At 48.2% G+C, this 19,178-nt stretch overlaps 1 protein-coding gene across 2 annotated transcripts in view; it reads right to left on the reverse strand.

Moving 5' to 3' along the window:
- Positions 1 to 19,178, reverse strand: part of LOC146784477 (guanylate-binding protein 7-like) — a 189,106-nt gene that overhangs the window by 16,603 nt on the left and 153,325 nt on the right. For both annotated transcript variants that reach the window (XM_085633277.1, XM_085633278.1), the window contains exons 9-10: positions 6,606 to 6,708; positions 5,272 to 5,465 (exon numbers count right to left, since the gene is read on the reverse strand). In XM_085633277.1, coding sequence (XP_085489403.1) covers positions 5,272 to 5,465; positions 6,606 to 6,708 — 297 coding nt within the window. The remainder of the gene's footprint in view (positions 1 to 5,271; positions 5,466 to 6,605; positions 6,709 to 19,178) is intronic.

Consider the following 19,178-nt stretch of genomic DNA (forward strand, 5'->3'; position numbering starts at 1 on the left):
ACTTTTTAGTAGGTGTGTGAGATATCTAAGCACCGTTGACTCTGTTGTCATTTTATTCAGTAGTTTATTTCTGCTGCACCATATTGTGAACCTTTTCCATTTCTCCCCATAGCATTTTCGTGTTGTAGGTCTCCTTGCCTCCCGCAGCACTTGCATAGTGCTTTGAGGTAGGTTCAGGTGCGCAAACTCTAAGTCTTCAGGAGCCACCCCATAGCATTTCCGTGTTGTAGGTCTCCTTGCCTCCCGCAGCACTTGCATAGTGCTTTGAGGTAGGTTCAGGTGCGCAAACTCTAAGTCTTCAGGAGCCATGCCGCCAGGCTGAGGCTCTCTGGTTCTGGGTGCAGGATCTCTCCGTTCTGCATGGAGAGCAGGTCCTTTCTTCTTGTGAATTTGTGAGGAGTGCCTTGTGCCATTTCCACTATTTGAGAGAACCAAGTTTGCCTTGCCCACTGTGGTGCCACTAGGATCAGTGTCATGTTGCTGGTCCTGCTCTTGTCGAGCACCCCGTGTAACAGCGGTATCGGTGGAAAAGCGTAGGCAAATGTCTTTGACCAACTTATCCATAGGGCATTCCCTTGCGATTGCTGGTTGTCTGGATGCGAAGCTTTGGCATTTTGCATTCCGGTGTTATCCAAACAGGTCTATTGTCAGTGTTCCCCACCATATGGATTAGCCTCTGTGTTTCCTGTCCATTGAGCTCCCACTCGTGGGATGCCGATATCTATCTGCTGAGCCAGTCTGCCTCCACAATGTCCTTCCCTGGTAGGTGTATGGCCAGCAGGTCTATCTTGAGTGGGATGGCCCATCTCCAAATCTCCTGTGCCAGAGTGGAAAGGGGGAACGATTGTGTCCCTCCCTGCTTGTTGACATAGAACATGGTAGTGGTATTGTCCGTCTGTATCAACACTTTCTGGTTGTATAGCTGTTTCTGGAAGGCCTTCAGGGCTAGCAGGACAGTCTTCAATTCCAGGTAATTGATGTGTCTGACCGCATCTGCCGGAGTCCACAGACCCCTCACCCTGAGTTTGTTCATGTGTGCTCCCCATCCTATTTGTGATGCGTCCGTGGTAATGGTCACAGTTGGGTTTGGTGGTTTCAAGGTCTTTCCTGTAGTTGAGTTCTCCCTGTTCCACCATGTTATCTCCTCCTGCACTGCGTGCGTAACAACCACTAGATCCTCCCAACTCCCGCTCGCTTGTGACCATTGCTGTTGTAGCCATTCTTGGAATGGTATCATGTGAAGCCGTACATTGGGGACTAGGTGGATGCATGACGCCATCACCCCCATGATCTTGCTCACTGTTCTCACTGTTAGAACTCGCCCCTTCTGGTAGAGACGCGTCTCGTTCAGCAGGACTATTGTTCTTCTGTCGCTGAGCATCACCGTTCCGTCTATGGTGTTGATCTTCGCCCCCAGGAAGATCTTCACCTGCTCTGGTTCTATCGATGACTTCCCCCAGTGTATCGAGAACACCAGGTTTGTTAGTGTTCTTGTCACCCGTTCTGCATGCTCCTCTCACTTTTCGCGAGTGCTTGCTTTGACTAGCCAGTCGTCTAGGTAAGGATACACATGAATCCCTTCCCTTCGTAGGTACGCTGCTACTGCTGCAAGGCATTTTGTGAAGACCCTTGGGGCTGACTTTAGGCCGAATGCCAGGGTTGTAAACTGATAATGATCCTGGTTGATGCAGGTTTTTGTGTCGCCTGTTCATTGGGATGTGCAGGTAGGCGTCCTTGAGGTCCACGGTGGACATGAAGTCTCCGCCTCGTATTTGGGGTAGCACTTCTTGTAGTGATGTCATTTTTAATTTTTGCGTCTTTATGAAATTTGTTTAGGAACCTTAGGTCCAGGATGGGTCTTAGTGATTCGTCCACCTTTGGTACAAGGAAGTAGTTTGAGTACACTCCCTTGTTCCTTTCTCTGCGTGTCACAGGTTCTATGGCCTTCTTTTTCAGTAGTTGAAGTGTCTCCTCGCTGAGTTGAGCGAGCTCCTGACCCGAGCGCTGTCTTCTCTTTGGTTTCTTGTTTGGAGGCCTTTTCTCTAACTCTATGCAGTATCCGTGCTGTATGATGTTGAGAACCCATTTGTCTGAGGTTATTTGTTGCCATTGTTGAAGGTAGAGGCCCAGTCTTCCGCCTACCGGTGTTGCATGCTCGTAGGCGCTTGTTTTGTGTAACCCCCTTGGTGTTCTTACATTGCGCTTCACCCTTCGAGGTATGCTGTGGGTGAGCGTCCTTTTGTGTGTGTAGTCACTTAGATGAGGGTTGGTCTCCCCCTCTCCTCCTTTGGCCACGTCCGTTTCCTCTCCCTCGAAAGGACTGGCCTTGAGGCTGGTACTGCCAGTTCTGCTTCTGCTGTCCCTGCTGGCTGTGACTGTCACTCTGCTGCCCGTGCTGGAATGTCTGGTGCGACGTACCCTGCTGGCTTCCTCCCCTTCCGTAGGGTCTCCGATTTGGGGTGCCTCTTCGCATCCCTCTGAATTGCAGGGCTCCCATGGATCTTGCTGTCTCATTTTCCTTTTTCAGCTGGGTGAGCTTCTCGTCCACAGTTTCCCCGAACAGCGTTTCACCGTTGAAAGGGGTGTTCAGTATGTTATTCTGGACTACCTGCTTGAATCCAGAAATTCTGAGCCAAGCCTGCCTCCTTTCAGTGATCCCTATGGCCATCAGTCTGCTCGAAGTTTCCGCCCCGTCCAATGCAGTCTTGATGCATGAGTTGGCGATATTCTTCCCTTCCTCCACTAGATGGGAAGCTCTTTGACGGTACTCTTCTGGGAGATGCTTGACTAGTTCCCCCATCTCATCCCAGTGCTGGTACTGGTGTCTGTCCAGTAGCGCGTTTGAGTTTGCCATGCGCCAGTTCATTGCGGCGTTTCTTTCTACCTTCCTTCCAGTGAGGTCCATCCTTCTGCTCTCCTTGTCAGGAGGTGGCCCCGAGGTCGCCGGCACATTGGCTCTTTTCCTGGCCGTGGAAGCAATGATGGAATCTGCCGTGACCGATCCCTTGATGTAAGGAGGATACTGCGAGGAGTGCTTGTACTTCTTTTCTGTTCTGGGTGTGATGGACCGGCATGTTCCCGGGTCCTTAAACGCCTCCTTCCCTTGGTTCATCACGCTTTGGAGCATGGGGAGGAACTGGCTCCTCGTCTGGATGGGGAGCAGAGTTTCGAGTAGAAAGTCTGCTTTCGGCTTCTCCTCGTCCAATTTCACACCAAAGGCTGCTGCAGCACTCTTGACGACCATCTTGTACGCCCCGATGTCGTCAGGCGGCGAAGGCCTCGAAGGATACGAGTCCACGGGCTCTTCGGGGTTTTCGGTGTCGATATCCTGCCATTCCAGCTCCTGACTCGTCGACGGCGCTGAGCCGTAGAACGACTGCTGTCCTCATCATCACCTTCTCCCTCATAGTTGGTGCCTTCCTCCTCCTCTTCAGGACTTCTCGACTGCTCTTCGGCATCGAAATCCCCTTCTTCCTCGATCTCCACTACATCCGTTGACGGGACCGTTGGGATTTTGAATTGTTTCATTCGTTCGTCGAACTCCTTCTTCCTCTGAAGGATGCTCTCCATCTCCACCTCGAGCCTTCTCTTTTTCTTCTCCATGCTTGAGATGTGCTCGGCGTCGACCGCAGGTCTCTACGACGGAGCTTGCGTCGACGCGGTCTTGTCTTTCGTCGCCGAACGTCCCACCTCGTGGGTCTGTTTCGACGAACTCTGCCTCTCGGCGGTCTTCGGCACCTGGGAGTCCTTCTCGAAGGATCCGCTCGGCCTTTTGTCCTTTGAACCACTGACGGACATCAAAATCTTTGGCGCCGGTGTTTCCTTCGAGGACTTTGACTCATTTTTTCCAGAGTCACCATCCGATTTTCGGGGCCCTTTCGGTGGTTTTGTTCTCGACGTGTCTCTTACCTCGTCAGGCGTTTTCTTATCGGTCTCTGCGACCGTGAAGACATCAGGTCCCTCGGCGATGTTGTCTTCATCGTCGGTTGATAGGCCCAGATCGTACAGCGACGGGGCCTTACCCTTGCCTTCCATGCTGAAGTTGGCTCTCCTCTGACGTTCTCTCACCCGGAGAGTCTTCGGCGCGAAGGCAGAACAGGCGTTGCAGTCCTTGCTCTCGTGGTCGAACGGCAGGCAAAGGTTGGTCCTTCTGCGCGAACTTGTGGTGGCAGTTAGGGCAGAACTTAAATGGTGTCTTGTCCATTGCGCTCAGAGCCTCTGAGTGCGCAATTTCCTCTGTGCGCCGAAGAATTTCGAGGATCCCCTCCTTCTTCGTCGTCCCGGCTGTAATACCTTTCTCTCTGTAGTCTTCTCAAGGTTCTCCTTCGATGAAACTCGCGTATTTTCCTTCTTCCTTCGTCTAAAACTCTGGAGCTTCTCGATGACGATCCAGACCCAACGGCGGAAAAAAGAATCTGAAGATGGCGCCCCAAAGGTGGGACTTCCGCAGGAAGCACGACGACGTCACGAGAGGTGCACCAAATGGTGGGACGTCGACGCCCACCTGGGCTACAAAAAAGAAAAAAAAAAAAAAAAGAAAGACTACGAATCCGGACCCAACCACCAGATCGCGGAATAATGCACAGCATAGTGAATCCAGAAAGATTCACGCTGCAAAAATTACTATACATTTCTTCATAATATTCTCACCCTTCAACCCTTATCCCCATTGCTGAGAGTTCAGTAAACACGACCAAATCATTCAAGATTGTAAAAGTGTATCCTTCAGAAGCAGAGTTGTATTTATCCATCAGATTTTCCTTTTCTTGAAGGAGGTTCTCCCCATCTGCCTGACTGATTTATTATCTTCGAGCATCCACAGTTTCATGCATTTGTATTGTACACAGGACACATCTGTGTATAAAACCTCTGCAGGAATGCCTCAAGGACCAGTATAGTCAGAGGCCAATGCACTGGGTATATAAACTAGCCCTTTCCTCTTCAGCTTTCCAGTCACTTCTAGTATAGCACCAGAAGGAACTATGTTGTCAGGAAATCCTGTAGAGGGCTGCTGACTACCCAACCAGACAATCATGGAGGATGCACTTATCCGGTGAGGGGCATATGCTGTTCAAGCGGCATGATCTCAGAAGGAGCAGTCCTCAAATATTACTTTGTTATTTATGCATTTATTAAAGGTACTCATGATTGAGAACTAGGATTACAAGAAAAATGTTACATTGTTGTAAAACATTTATGTAACAAAATATGGATATTACATATTGTACAATGAAAACGTATAATGGTAAATAAAACTGGTTTGAGATTTACCTTGAGCTTTTGACTCATCACCCTCTCGCTGTCCTCTATCATTTTCAACCTATCCTCCTCCATCTTCTGTGTGAGCTGCTTGACATGTTCCTCGTGGCTTTTCTGCTGGGCCTCCAACTTTTGCTGGGCTGCTGCGTGCATCTCTTCCTTCAGCTTCATCTCCCGCTCTGCAGCTTGTACCTTTGCTTGCTCCTCTGATGAAACAATAAGCAAGAACAAGGTTAATTCAGATGTCCTACTAGGAAGAAACGTATCCCTCAAACCCAAGTCTGTCACGATAGTAAAAGTGCAAAGGTGCTGAATCGTCCTCTCAACTCCACTTCAGAAAACCTAATTCCTGAAGCAAGGGGTACCTAATAGTTCGGACCTGTCTTCGTATTTGCGATTTTCCAACTGTGAACATTTCATTCTGTAATACTGTAGGTGGATACAAACAGCTGGCTAAGATGATGTTAATAGAATTGTCTAAGGTAGGGAAAAGGACCTGGATGAGTGGATACTGTAAAGATATATGCCCTATCAGTTCATACATAGCGGTCCATACGGTGATCAGAAGGCATCAAAGTAGGTAGAGCTTGACATGATAGGCTGTGTAGCCTTTGTAGGCTGAGTACAGATGATTTTTTAGGCCTGCATTGAAGCCAGCAGGCAGGTGGGGTTTTGCCTAGATTTTGATAAATGGCGTTGGTTTTTGAGTGATTGTTTTCACACCCTTCTAATTAGCATTCCCAGCGAGGCAAAAGTAGTCTCTCTGGTTCTAAGGAGCTATTTGGTTTTCAAGGTATCTGGGGATTGATGGAGAAGGAGTGCTGGTTAATCAGAGTTGCTCCAATGTTTGTATGACTGGAGTGGATGTTGATGAATAGAAGTCAAATTGACCTCAATCTTGGTGATTTATTAAGTATGTTGTTGCTATTAGCCGTCAAGCATGTAATGGATGCTGGTAAATATTGTAGAAGACAGTTCTGGAACCTGCTGCAAGGATTGTTATTGGAGTAAGTGTTTTGCTAGATAGAGCCATAGGCGAGATGTTATGTTTAGCACATTACATGGGAATGCATATTTATTAAATCTTTCAAACTACAGTACAGCAATTGCTCAACACCTACATTGGTAAAAATAATTTGGTATCTACTTTGCTTGGGTGAAAGGGCTAAAAAATGATCCTGATAGGAATCAGGTTTGTGGTCAGTAAGCAGAACTCCTGAAGCTTACACTTGATTTAATCAGTTTGACCATTGTGGTCTGAACTAGTACTTAAACAGAATCTAATGACCAATGTTTGTTCTGCATTGTTCATTGCATTTCATAGGTTCAATATGATCACAACCTACCAGCAATTTCCTTCTCCTTCTGCGACAGGGTCTGATCCATCTGCAGAATTGACATTGCTACAGATTCTTGAGTCTGGATAAACTCCTGGAGAACTTCTTCTGCCTAGAAAAGAATACACAATGTATGTCACACCGGAGTCATGCAGTTTAGAAAGTACATATGATTGTATCAGTAAAGAAGGATAGAGTTGCCTATATGGTCATGACGGCCCTAGACTTTCTCCTAATGAGAATGTAAGTATACCCTGCCACCTCTTGGTGGGACCATAAGCAGCTTCTCAAAGCCATAATTAAAGTTGTATTAGATGTAAACCATGTACACTTGAAGCACAGAGATATGTAAATGCACAATTGTACATCCCTTCGATTCCCTGTTTTGAGAAGTAACCATGACAAGAGTAGGAAGATGATTTAAGGGACTGGGATGTGAATGTTATTAATAGAAGATAGCATAGCTCTAGGAGTAATACTGTGACCATAAAAGAAAACTAGATTATTAACACCTCTGGACTCTCTTCTAATCTCTAGTTGATGGAGAGAATAGCAAACCTAATAAAGTTTGTCCAGATTTAAATGTTGGTGGAGAGGGAACTCCGTTGCAACAGTGACTAAGTTCACTCCCCTCCAACATTGTGGTCTGCCTGGCCAATTTGATTCAGGTGAACCATAGTTTGACAATGGCGGAGACTACTCCATCTCCACTGTGGTCAAAGTCCTCTGATGGCCAGACATATAGTTGTTTTTCAATATAGTTGTTTTTCAATGCCCGTCACAGTCAGAAAAAACCTGGTGGTAAGGGGCATTGTAAAGTGCCAAATGCCCTCATTAAACTTCCTTGGTGAGCATTGTTCTTTTTATTTTCAAAAATAAAATTATGCTTTGGGATTTTTGGGGGAAAATAAAAAAAAAAGGAAGTCTGCCGTACAGCTCCATCATGTTGTTGGAGCTATCCATCGAACTTCCGATACATTGACAGGAACCGCCATTGATGGGGGTTCCTGACAGTTTAGAAATGTCCACTGGGCCACTGACATTTGTAAATTTGGAAGGTGAAGACTCCATCAGGGCGATGGAGTAAGAAAACACCGTCTGCCAAAACATAGATTAGGTCCTTTATTTTTAGGGGATCTATTCAGTAAGTAATGCCTAAAAAACAATTCTAAAATTGTTGCTCGTCTACTGTTTGTAATGATTATGCTACTTACCAGTATGCATCTGTTCTTGGCATGTAGGGCTGCTGACATTCATATCTGTGCATAGATCGCCGCCTAGTGTTGGGTCCGGATGTTTGCACGTTGTTGTCCTGGAAGAGTCTTCGAAGTATCCTGGGATAGGTGACTCCTCCCCTGGACTACAGTGCGCATGGGCATCCTCTCCATCCTCAGATTGTTTTTCGCCATTGTGGCAGTGATGGAGTAGATACAGAAAGGGATGACCATGCTTACAGTAATTCTGAGAGCTGCAGCTGCTACAGGCGCCGGGTAGGAGGGAGGGCGATATGAATGTCAGCAGCCCTACATGACAAGAACAGATGCATACTGGTAAGTAGCATAATCAGTTCGAGGCATGTAGGCTGCTGAATTCATATCTGTGCATAGAATACATAGCAGTGCCCTCTATTAGCGGCGGCTACCAGTGCCAGCTGCAGCGGTCTGAAAAAGAGTTTTGAGAACAGCCTGTCCTACAGCTGCCTGCTGTTTTGATTGCACATCTACACAATAGTGTTTGGTAAATGTATGTGTAGTGGACCAGGTGGCTGCTCTACATATATCATGCAAAGGAATGTTTCCCAGGAAAGCCATGGAGGCCCCTAACTTACGTGTTGAGTGGGCTCGTGGGGGAATCGTTAATGTGCGTTTAGCCTTTTGATAGCAAATTTGAATACATTTAACGATCCACCTGGCTATGCCTGCTTTGGAGATAGCGTTACCTTTGTGGTGTGGGGCAAAGGCAACGAAAAGTTGTTTTGTTTTCCTAAAGACTTTAGTCCTGTCGATATAGTACATGAGGGCCCTCTTTACATCTAGTGTATGGAGTGCTCTTTCTGCGACAGTCTGTGGGTTTTGAAAGAAAACAGGCAGTTCAATAGTTTGATTCATGTGGAACTGCGATATCACCTTGGGCATGAATTTGGGGTTGGTACGTAGTACGACGCTGTTGGCGTGAACCTGTATAAATGGCTCTTGAACGGTTAGTGCCTGGAGTTCACTAACTCTTCTTAAAGAAGTGATCGCTACTAGGAAAGCTACTTTCCAGGTAAGGAATTGAATCTCGCATGAGTGTAGAGGTTCAAAGGGTGGACCCATCAGGCGTGTGAGGACCAAGTTGAGGTTCCACATTGGAGCCGGTGGGTGGCTTGGTGGAATGACTCGTTTGAGTCCTTCCAAGAATGCTTTGATGGCAGGCACTCTGAATAGAGAGAGGTGCTGCCTGGTCTGCAGATAGGCTGATATTGCGGTCAAATGGACACGTATAGAGGTGTACGCCAGATTGCATCGGTTTAGGTGTAAGAGGTAACAAATTATGTTTTGGATGGATGCGTCTAGCGGGTTAATGTCATTATTATTGCAATAAATGACGAACCTTTTCCATTTGGCTGCATAGCAAGCTCTGGTAGTGGGTCTCCTGGCCTCCTTAATGATGTCCATACAGTCAGGTGGCAGGTTTAGGTAGCCAAACTCTAGGACTTCAGGAGCCAGATTGCCAGGTTCAGCTGTTGCGGATCTGGGTGCTGAATCTCTCCATGGTTCTGCGTCAAATGCGCAGGTTTGATCCGCAGCCTTTGATGTGGCACCACAGAAAGTTCGAGAAAGGTGGTGTACCATGGCTGGCGTGCCCACGTTGGAGCAACCAGGACGAGTGTTAGTGAGTGTTGTCTGAGTTTGCGTGCCACCAGCGGTATCAGCGGTGCTGGGGGAAAAGCGTACCCAAATCTGCCGGACCAGTTCATCCATATCGCATTGCCCTGCGACTGCGGATGTGGGAACCTGGCGGCAAAGCTTTGGCATTTTGCGTTTTCGCTTGTGGCGAATAGGTCTATCTCTGGATGACCCCATTGCTGGAAGTACGGTTGGAGTACTGATGGGTGTAACTCCCACTCGTGCATCTGGTGGCTGGGTCTGCTGAGCAGATCCGCCATCTGGTTGTCCTTGCCGGGGAGGTGTTCTGCCATGAGGAACATGTTCCTCTGAATGGCCCACTTCCACATGCTCTGAGCCAGATGAGACAACTGTGGAGAGTGTGTTCCTCCCTGCTTCTGTATGTAGTACATGGCGGTTATGTTGTCCGTCCGGATCAACACGACTTTGTTGCACAAGTGTACTTTGAATGCTTTCATTGCCAGGAAGATTGCCATCAATTCCAGAAGGTTGATGTGCATCTTCTTCTGTTGTGTTGTCCATAGTCCCTGCACTGTGTAGTTGAGTACATGTGCTCCCCATCCCTGGAGAGACACGTCCGCTGTCAGTATTATTTGTGGAACAGGCTCTTGGAACGGTCGGCCCTTGCAAAGGTTTTGTGGATTCCACCAATGCAGAGAGTTGTATGCCCGACCGCTCACCAACACTAGGTCTTTCAACTGTCCTTGAGCCTGATTCCACTGACGTGCTAAGCACTCCTGAAGCGGGCGCATATGTAGTCTCGCGTGTGGGACTATGAAAATGCAGGAGGCCATCATGCCTATCAACTGCATGAACACTCGCGCGGGAAGGGAGTGTTGTGGTTTGAACTTGGAAATCAGCATCTGCATGCTGTTGATTCTCACTAAATTCGGCTGAGCTGTGGCCGCCAGAGTGTCTATAGTCGCACCTAGGTACTGTTGTACGTGTGCGGGCTGGAGATGGGATTTTGGGTAATTTAGTGAGAACCCCAGACTGTGAAGGAGGTGAATGGTGCGGGACATGTGGCTGGCACATTGCTGGGCTGACTTTGCTTGAACGAGCCAGTCGTCCAGGTAAGGGTAGACGTGTATGTGCTGCCTCCGTAGATGTGCCGCCACAGTAGCTAGGCACTTCGTGAAAACTCTGGGTGCTGTTGTCACGCCGAAGGGAAGGACTTTGAATTGGTAGTGCTGCCCCTGAACAGTGAACCTGAGGTATTTTTTGTGTGAGGGGTGAATATTTGGGGTCCAGTGTGGCCAGGAAGTCTCCCTGCTTGAGCAGCGGGAGGACTTGCTGTAAAGTGAGCATGTGAAAATGCTCGGAGAGAATGTAGCGGTTCAGGGGTCTCTGGTCTAATATAGGTCTGAGTGACCCGTCCTTTTTTGGTATTAAAAAGTACAGGGAGTACACCCCCGTACCTTGCTCGTGGACGGGTACGACCTCTATTGCGCCTTTTAGTAGCATACTTTGCACCTCCTGCTGTAAGAGCGTTAAGTGCTCTGAGGACATAGGACGATTTTTTGGAGGTATCGTGGGTGGAGTTGAGGTTAATTCTAGGCAGTAACCGTATTTGATAATATCTTTGACCCACCTGTCCGTGGTGATGGAGTTCCACGTGGACAGGAACCTTTGTAGCCTTCCCCCGACAGGTGTTATGTGGTCGGGAGGAAGGGAGAGGGCGTCACTGTTTGTTCTTGGGGGAGGACCTGGTGTTGCCGTATCCGCGTCCTCTGCCCTTTGTGCTTGAGCCACGATAACCACCCCGGGTGTTTTTATCGTAGGAGCTTTGTGTGTTTCCCTTGTTGTAGGTTTGCTGTGACCCCTGTCCTCTACCTGCTCCTCTATTTCCGGGGCGACGAAAGGAGCCGCTCCGAAAGGACTGCGTTTGGAGAGCCCCCATGGACTTTGCAGTGTTCGTGTCCTTTTTTATTTTCTCTAGGGTGGTGTCAACCTCCGGCCCGAATAAGTAGTCGGGGTTGACAGGCTGGTTGAGGATGTTATTTTGTACCTCGGGTTTGAATCCGGAGATTCGCAACCAGGCGTGTCGTCGCAACATGACGCTAGTGTTTATGGCTCTGGCAGCTGTATCTGCGGCATCCAGTGCACACTTAATGGATGCGTTTGTGAGGAGTTGTCCCTCCCTGATGAGGATCTCTGCACCTTCTTTGAATTGGTCAGGGAGATGTTGGAGTCATGTTTCCAATGTGTCGTAGTGTGCTCGATCGTAGCGAGCGAGGAGCGCCTGGGTATTGGCAATACGCCATATGTTAGCTGCTTGGGCCGCCACCCGTTTGCCGGAGGTCTCTAGCACCTTGGACTCCTTGTCCGGGGGAGGAGCATCACCTGTTGTTTGCGAGTGTGCCCGTTTGCGAGCATTCGCCACTACTATTGAATCTAGAGATAACTGGCCTCTAATGTAGGTCGGGTCCCCAGGCGCCGACCTGTATTTTTTGTCGATCCTGGGGTTTATCACTCTCGCCCTGGTAGGTTCCTTGAAGATGTCCTTTGCTGGTTTGAGGACACCCTTCAACATGGGTAGAGTTTTTATGTTCCTTTCTGAGGATGCGAAAGTATCCATGAGAAAGTCGTCCTCGACGGTGTCAGAGTGGAGTTGCACACCATGATTGGCCGCAGCACGTTCAATTAGGGCGTTGAATGCGGCAGTGTCCTCTGTGGGAGACGTTTTTGCTCCATAGAGTTGCGGGTCCTGCGTATCCATAGGTGCACCCGAGTCTACAGGGTCATCCCAAGCTTGGTCAGGGTCTTGGTGGCCTTCAGGGTCCATCTCTCCGGGGTAGGGGACGTGGTCACCCATGTAGTCCTCCAAAACGTCTGTGTCGGAGTGTGTGGGAGAGAAGGACTGTGGATCTTGGTAAGTGGAATGGAGAGGTTCATAAAGAACTGGTTCCGAAGCCACTGGCAGCTTTCTTTTAAGCGGGATCCGGTAGGAGTCCAAAGCTGGCTCGGAAGTTATTCTCCTCTTGTGGAGCATCATCCTGCCGGTGTCGGCGTCGATGATATGTGATGGAGACGTCTCCGCAGGAGAGCGTTCGGCAGGCGTGAACGTGGTGGGGGTGACTCGTGTTCTGATTTGGAACAGTTTTGGGGCCGTGGATGGCGGCAGGCCAAAAGTGATGTTGGCCGGTGCCGAAGAGGCTGTTGGAGCGTTTATCGGCTCGGAGCCCGACTTGTCCTGGAGGACTGCTTTGTGTTTGGTGCGTTGCGCAGCAACAGGCCGCACCTGGAGCGCCATCGAGTCCTTTGCGCCGACCGGTTCTGCAGAGGCGGGCGTGGACTTCTTCGGCGCCGGTGAGTCGTCGAGTCGAGGGGCGGTAATGGCCGTCGACGTCTTTGATGAGTGTGCCTTGGTGGTGCTGTCGAAGCGGTGTGAGACGCAGCAGGCACTTTGACCTTTGGGGTCGGAGCCGATTGTGTCGGTGCCGGGAGCCGAGCAGGTTTGGTGGCACCGAAGGTCTTTTTCCGTGTGTCGGCGCCGACGTCGGCTGCTGCAAGCTCGGCACCGAAATCTCGTTTGGTGCGGTCGGTGCCGACGGGTTTTGCTGGCGTCGAAGGGGTGGTGGGCTCGATCCGACCAGCGCCACTTTCGGTTTCAGTTCAACCAAGACAGCTTTCGGTTTCGGTTTCGATGAAGGGAAACCAGCCGTTTTGGGCAGTAATGGCTGCCGCTGAATGTCCGAGGCCGGGCACGAGGGCGGGGCCGAAGGACTACGGGATAGGTCTTGGGTAAGGCCCGAAGGCGATCCATCGACCGGAGCCATAGACTGGCGCACTGGGATATCCTCAGTGTGTACGGGTAGGCCTTGCTCGTCACCGGAGCTACTCTCTTCGGCCCCTAAGGCCTCATTGTAGTCTCCTACCTCGGTGTCGGCTTCATCTCTGGAAAAGAGTTGTTCTTCGACGTCTTCCGATCCGGAGTCGTGTTCGGAAGCGGGGCTGGAGGGTAGGTTCTCCACGTCTTCGACATCTTCGTCTTCGGCGCTGAAGATGTTGGCCGGGGCCGGTGCCGCTTGCTGCGCTTCGAGTCTCGCTGCTCGTCGATTCCGGAGAGTCTTCTTGGATCGGAATCGGGCACAGGCCATACATGTAGATTCGTCGTGATCCGGTGAAAGGCATTTGTTGCACACCGGATGGACGTCGATATGGGGATATTTCGCATTGCATACAGGACACCGCTTGAAAGGTGTCCTCGATTCCATCGTCGATGACGGGTCGATGGTCGTGTAAAATGCGAAAAAAGTTGGTTCTGGAAGTTAGTAAACTAACAAGATACTATCGATACCGATCGGGAACAGTACCGACGCGAACTAAAGGCCTTTTGGCCTGGAAAAAGTTTTTCCTAACTTGAGTCAAGATAAGCACATCCGAACCCAATGGCGGAAAAAAACAATCTGAGGATGGAGAGGATGCCCATGCGCACTGTAGTCCAGGGGAGGAGTCACCTATCCCAGGATACTTCGAAGACTCTTCCAGGACAACAACGTGCAAACTTCCGGACCCAACACTAGGCGGCGATCTATGCACAGATATGAATTCAGCAGCCCACATGCCTCGAACAGTTATAATCCTGCTAGGGCAGAGACACAAAGCTGGTTTTAAATTTGTGCCGGTGGTTGCAGGTGGTGGTCACCAGCAATCCTTTTTGAGGACTGAAGCTTATATTTTGTCTTCGGTCTTGACCCAGAGCAAAATAAATCATGGAAGACAAAGGAAAAAGAAGGTGTAAGATACCAAATAGAGAAAAGTGGAGAAATCATGATGGAAAAGAACCTGCAAAGCGAAATGTAGAGGGGTGGAAGAAAGAAGCATTAGATGGACTCAAGACTAGGCAGGCTCATTATTCAGCCGCCACAGCATTCACCATCTTAGGGAGCCGGGCAGCATGAAAATTATTGGCACATGCACTTATTATTATAGTTCAACAAATTAAGCTCTGCCCAATGTAGACAGCAATAAATTACTGAGAAAATGACTCCTCTTAAAAAAGGTAACAAGTTACCTACAATTATGTATCATAAGGGACTTGAGTGGGACAAGCGGTTGGGAAGAAGCACTCAAGGAGAAATCCTGAACGAGATGTATTTTGCATATATACATACATATATGTATATATATATGTGTGTGTGTGTGTGTGTGTGTGTGTGTGTATATATATATATATATATATATCCAACAAAACTCCTTCCCAAGAAAAGAGCAGAAGCCACACAGGGGAAAGTCGAGGAAGCCCTTTATTTTAAGGTGATGGCGAATGCATTTCGGCAAATTGTTGCCTTCTTCAGCGCCCAAGAGTTTCAGGAGGCTTTCCTTCGCATTGTAAAAGTCCTGCCGCCCTTTAATTTGTTCAGGTATGCTCCGCCCCCACAAATGTCAGCTCACCTGTTTCCAGTCCTCGGTTCTCTTGTGGACTGCACAGCCCAGAATGCACTGTAATGCTTTCAGGTAGGTGGTGCTTGGGGGTAATTCTGCCAAATGGTTGCACAGGATGCAAGATGTTATGCAAAGTTTAAAACCATTTTCCTGCTTGTGTTCAATAATGAAAAGCGCCTCCTTGGGTCCCCAACCGCCTCAGCCTCTGGGTTCAGGAGTCCATTCAACGGGGGCAAAATGACAATGCATGCCGCCCTGCATGAGGTGGAATACCTCACAACCGCATTTTACTCTTCCCAAACGTTTGAGGCGTGCCCAGACCATCCGATACCTCGGAAAACCAAAAACTGCCAAGACAGAGCCAGTGAAGTCCGGGCCGCTTGTGAAGCAGGGGCCTCTGTATATATATAGTATTTATGTAACATGAACTTAGCCGAAAGTTAGCAGAGCGATGTAAATGGTCTAAGGCAAAGACACAATCAACATGAGATTACTTCATGATATAACAAGAATGGCTCTACTAACAGACAAGTTGTGGAGTCCCTCTTCAGTAAGAGCGATGGAGTGGGAAAACAATGAGAAGGTAAATATAAATACAGAAAAATACAAAGTGTGACCTAATCAGCATCATTTGTTGAATATAAAAGGTTCTGGTTTAAAGGAATCATACAATTTCAAGTTCGCTCATTTCATGAGAGAATTGATAGGAACTAGGCAAAAATATTTCTAAATACATATTTAAAGTTGCAGGAGACTGTATGTTCAAAATGCTAGTGCCAGTACCGTATTTTATTATAAATTCTCATTGTTGATTTTTTACAAAGGGGGGAATGTTAGTGTCAGGTTGTTGCCCTGTTGGAGAACTTGACACACCTAAAAAATATAGCCAAGTACATTCCTTCTGGAATTTCAGCTGGTTGGGTTTGACTCTAATACAGATGGGGAGAAAGTTCCAGATACTGTTGGCTTGGCTTGCTCAAAGGTTGCTCAGGGAGATGTTTGGCAGCCTTGGGCATTGCCAAGTTCAGATGGGCATAAGCCCCAACACCACAGCCTTCCCACACAGTGAGCAATAGCTGAATGTAAAGCCTGGGCGCAAGTACTAGCTACTCCACTGTCAAGAGATGGGTGCTTATCATCACTCCCCCACCCCCTCCAATTGGCGAAGTGCAGGGGAATTGTTCTGACACTGCACAAGTGCTCATGAGATGTCCTTTATCCACACTTCCGCAAAGGACTTGGGTTGCTATTTGACAGGAGACTGCTCATGCTCCCCCAGATTCCCCGAGGGTGGCGGGAGTTTCCTACCCATCTCTTTAGCCATAATTGCCAAGCATGGTTAGAGGTATTTCTTTACCAGCGTGCCACATAAGGGCCAAAATCAACAATATTGCCTAGGGGCGGGCTGCTTGATGGGCCTCTTATCTGCCCCTTGCACTGCCAAATGAAGGAGAGTAACCTCCAACACCAGCGCTTTGTCCAAAGGCAAGTGGAACTAAATGCAAGCCTCCCTTGTCTTGCACTTGAGCCGGGGTATAGTTAAAATCAACCAATTGAACAACTGCTGTGTAGGGACTATTGCTATTTTACCACCTCCTTGCGAAGGGTGGAGATGTGGTCTTGTTCCCTCACTGCCTCCCCTCTTCATCCAACAGCGGGGGTGTACTTTTTTCCACCATCATACTTGCCAATGGGCAAGGGGGCTAATTGTATAGTGTGGGACCAGCAGCTATCCCGCTAACCAATCTGCATTGGAAATAGGGATGTGGGTTAGCTGTAAGTTGTCACAGACTCCCTTCACCCTCACACAAATTTTGAGCAGGGCAGCTGGACAACAATCGGCTGGCCCCAACCTATCTTCACCCTCGTTTTATTGAGGAGGAGGTAGGGCCAGACAGTTCAGAGCGCTCATGCTGCCCTTTTTACAAATACACACAAGGAAGCGGGATGGCAATTAGCTGCTTTGGCCTTCTTAAATGTAACTCCTTGGACAAGGAAGGGCGGTTTGTCAACATTTCTACCCCGTGGTCCTTGGGCAAGGTGTTTAAAGCTCCCAGTGTCCCGCCCCCTCCTTTGGTCTAGGCAAAAGGTGGAATATAGACAAAAGACACTTGCCCATTTGTTTAAAATCTCTCCAGTATTACATACTCTGGGTAGAAATAAGAAATATTTTTTACACCCCAGTCATTTTATCCCATATCCTAATCACCTGAACCACTGTGCTACATTTACACCACATTTCACCAAATGTGATCAGTCCTAGGGGCCTATTTATGAAAATGTCATGGAGTGCAGTGCAGCAAATCACCTTGCCGTGCTGCACTACGTGACAGGGAATTGGCAGGAATGCACCATATTTAAGGTAATAAGACACATTCCTGCCTTTTCCCCTGTGGTGGCGCCCTTTTGACAGCCTAGCACCAACACAGGCACCCTTGGTGCAAGGGTGCCTGCGTTGCATGCAATATTGTTTTTGTGCAGGAAGGCACAATTCTGAGGCATATTCCTCTTTCTATGTGTGCTGTAGAATGCAGCACACATGGAAAGAGGAAGTAACAAGGAGAACTACAGATATTTCTCTTCATTATGCCTCTCCTGGGAATGTGTATTTTTTTGGCGCATTCCCAGTCTTATAAGTTCTGGTAAATCTGTGAATGCGTCAAAAACCATGCGAGTTGTGTGGGAACACACATGCAACGCCCATGGAATGCCTTCTCAAAGCAGAGTAAGGCAATGCAGCGATTTGCACAGGGTTGCTCTACTCCTGATTTATGAAGCCACTCAGGGCCATGCAAAGTGGCCTTGTGTGGTTTCATAAATAACATGTGAGGTTTGAGTCTCTCTTGCACCACGTTGTGTGGTGTAAGATTGACGCAAACCGGCTCATAAATATGCACCCTAGTGTATCTGAAGAGAGCTTTAAAGCATCTGCCTGTGACATCTGAAGTAAAATTCTCTTGGTCTAGTTTCTCTGTTGTATCTTGTAATGTGACCTTTTCATCTGGTGTATGTGTTGTTTTTCTGTAACTTATTTTCCTAATGACAGACATTTTTGCTTTTGATTGCTTTGTTTATTTTCCGCACTGAAAGAGTGTGTTTAAGACTTTCAAAATGTCTTTCTTGTGGTGATAGCACTAAATGAATATGCTACTTACCAGTATGCATCTGTTCTTGGCATGTAGGGCTGCTGACATTCATATCTGTGCATAGATCGCCGCCTAGTGTTGGGTCCGGATGTTTGCACGTTGTTGTCCTGAAAGAGTCTTCGAAGTATACTGAGATAGGTGACTCCTCCCCTGGACCACAGTGTGCATGGGCATCCTCTCCATCCTCAGATTGTTTTTCGCCATTGTGGCAGTGATGGAGTAGATACAGAAAGTGATGACCATGCTATACAGGAATTCTGAGAGCTGCAGCTGCTACAGGCGCCGGGGAGGAGGGTGGGCGATATGAATGTCAGCAGCCCTACATGCCAAGAACAGATGCATACTGGTAAGTAGCCTATTCAGTTCGAGGCATGTGGGCTGCTGAATTCATATCTGTGCATAGAATACATAGCAGTACCTCCCATTAGCGGCGGCTACCAGTGCCAGCTGCAGCGGTCTGAAAAAGAGTTTTGAGAACAGCCTGTCCTACAGCTGCCTGCTGTTTTGATTGCACATCTACACAATAGTGTTTGGTAAATGTATGTGTAGTGGACCAGGTGGCTGCTCTACATATATCATGCAAAGGAATGTTTCCCAGGAAAGCCATGGAGGCCCCTAACTTACGTGTTGAGTGGGCTCATGGGGGAATCGTTAGTGTGCGTTTAGCTTTTTGATAGCAAATTTGAATACATTTAACGATCCATCTGGCTATACCTGCTTTGGAGATGGCATTACCTTTGTGGTGTGGGGCAAAAGCAACAAAAAGTTGTTTTGTTTTCCTAAAGACTTTAGTCCTGTCTATATAGTACATGAGGGCTCTCTTTACATCTAGTGTATGGAGTGCTCTTTCTGCGACAGTTTGTGGGTTTTGAAAGAAAACAGGCAGTTCAATGGTTTGATTCATGTGGAACTGCGATATCACCTTGGGCATGAATTTGGGGTTGGTACGTAGTACGACCCTGTTGGTGTGAACCTGTATGAATGGCTCTTGAACGGTTAGTGCCTGGAGTTCACTAACTCTCCTCAAAGAAGTGATTGCTACTAGGAAAGCTACTTTCCAGGTGAGGAATTGAATCTCGCATGAGTGTAGAGGTTCGAAGGGTGGACCCATCAGGCGTGTGAGGACCAAGTTGAGGTTCCACATTGGAGTTGGTGGGTGG

The sequence above is a fragment of the Triturus cristatus genome, chromosome 11 (assembly GCF_964204655.1).
Source record: "Triturus cristatus chromosome 11, aTriCri1.1, whole genome shotgun sequence".
In the NCBI taxonomy this organism is placed as follows: domain Eukaryota; kingdom Metazoa; phylum Chordata; class Amphibia; order Caudata; family Salamandridae; genus Triturus; species Triturus cristatus.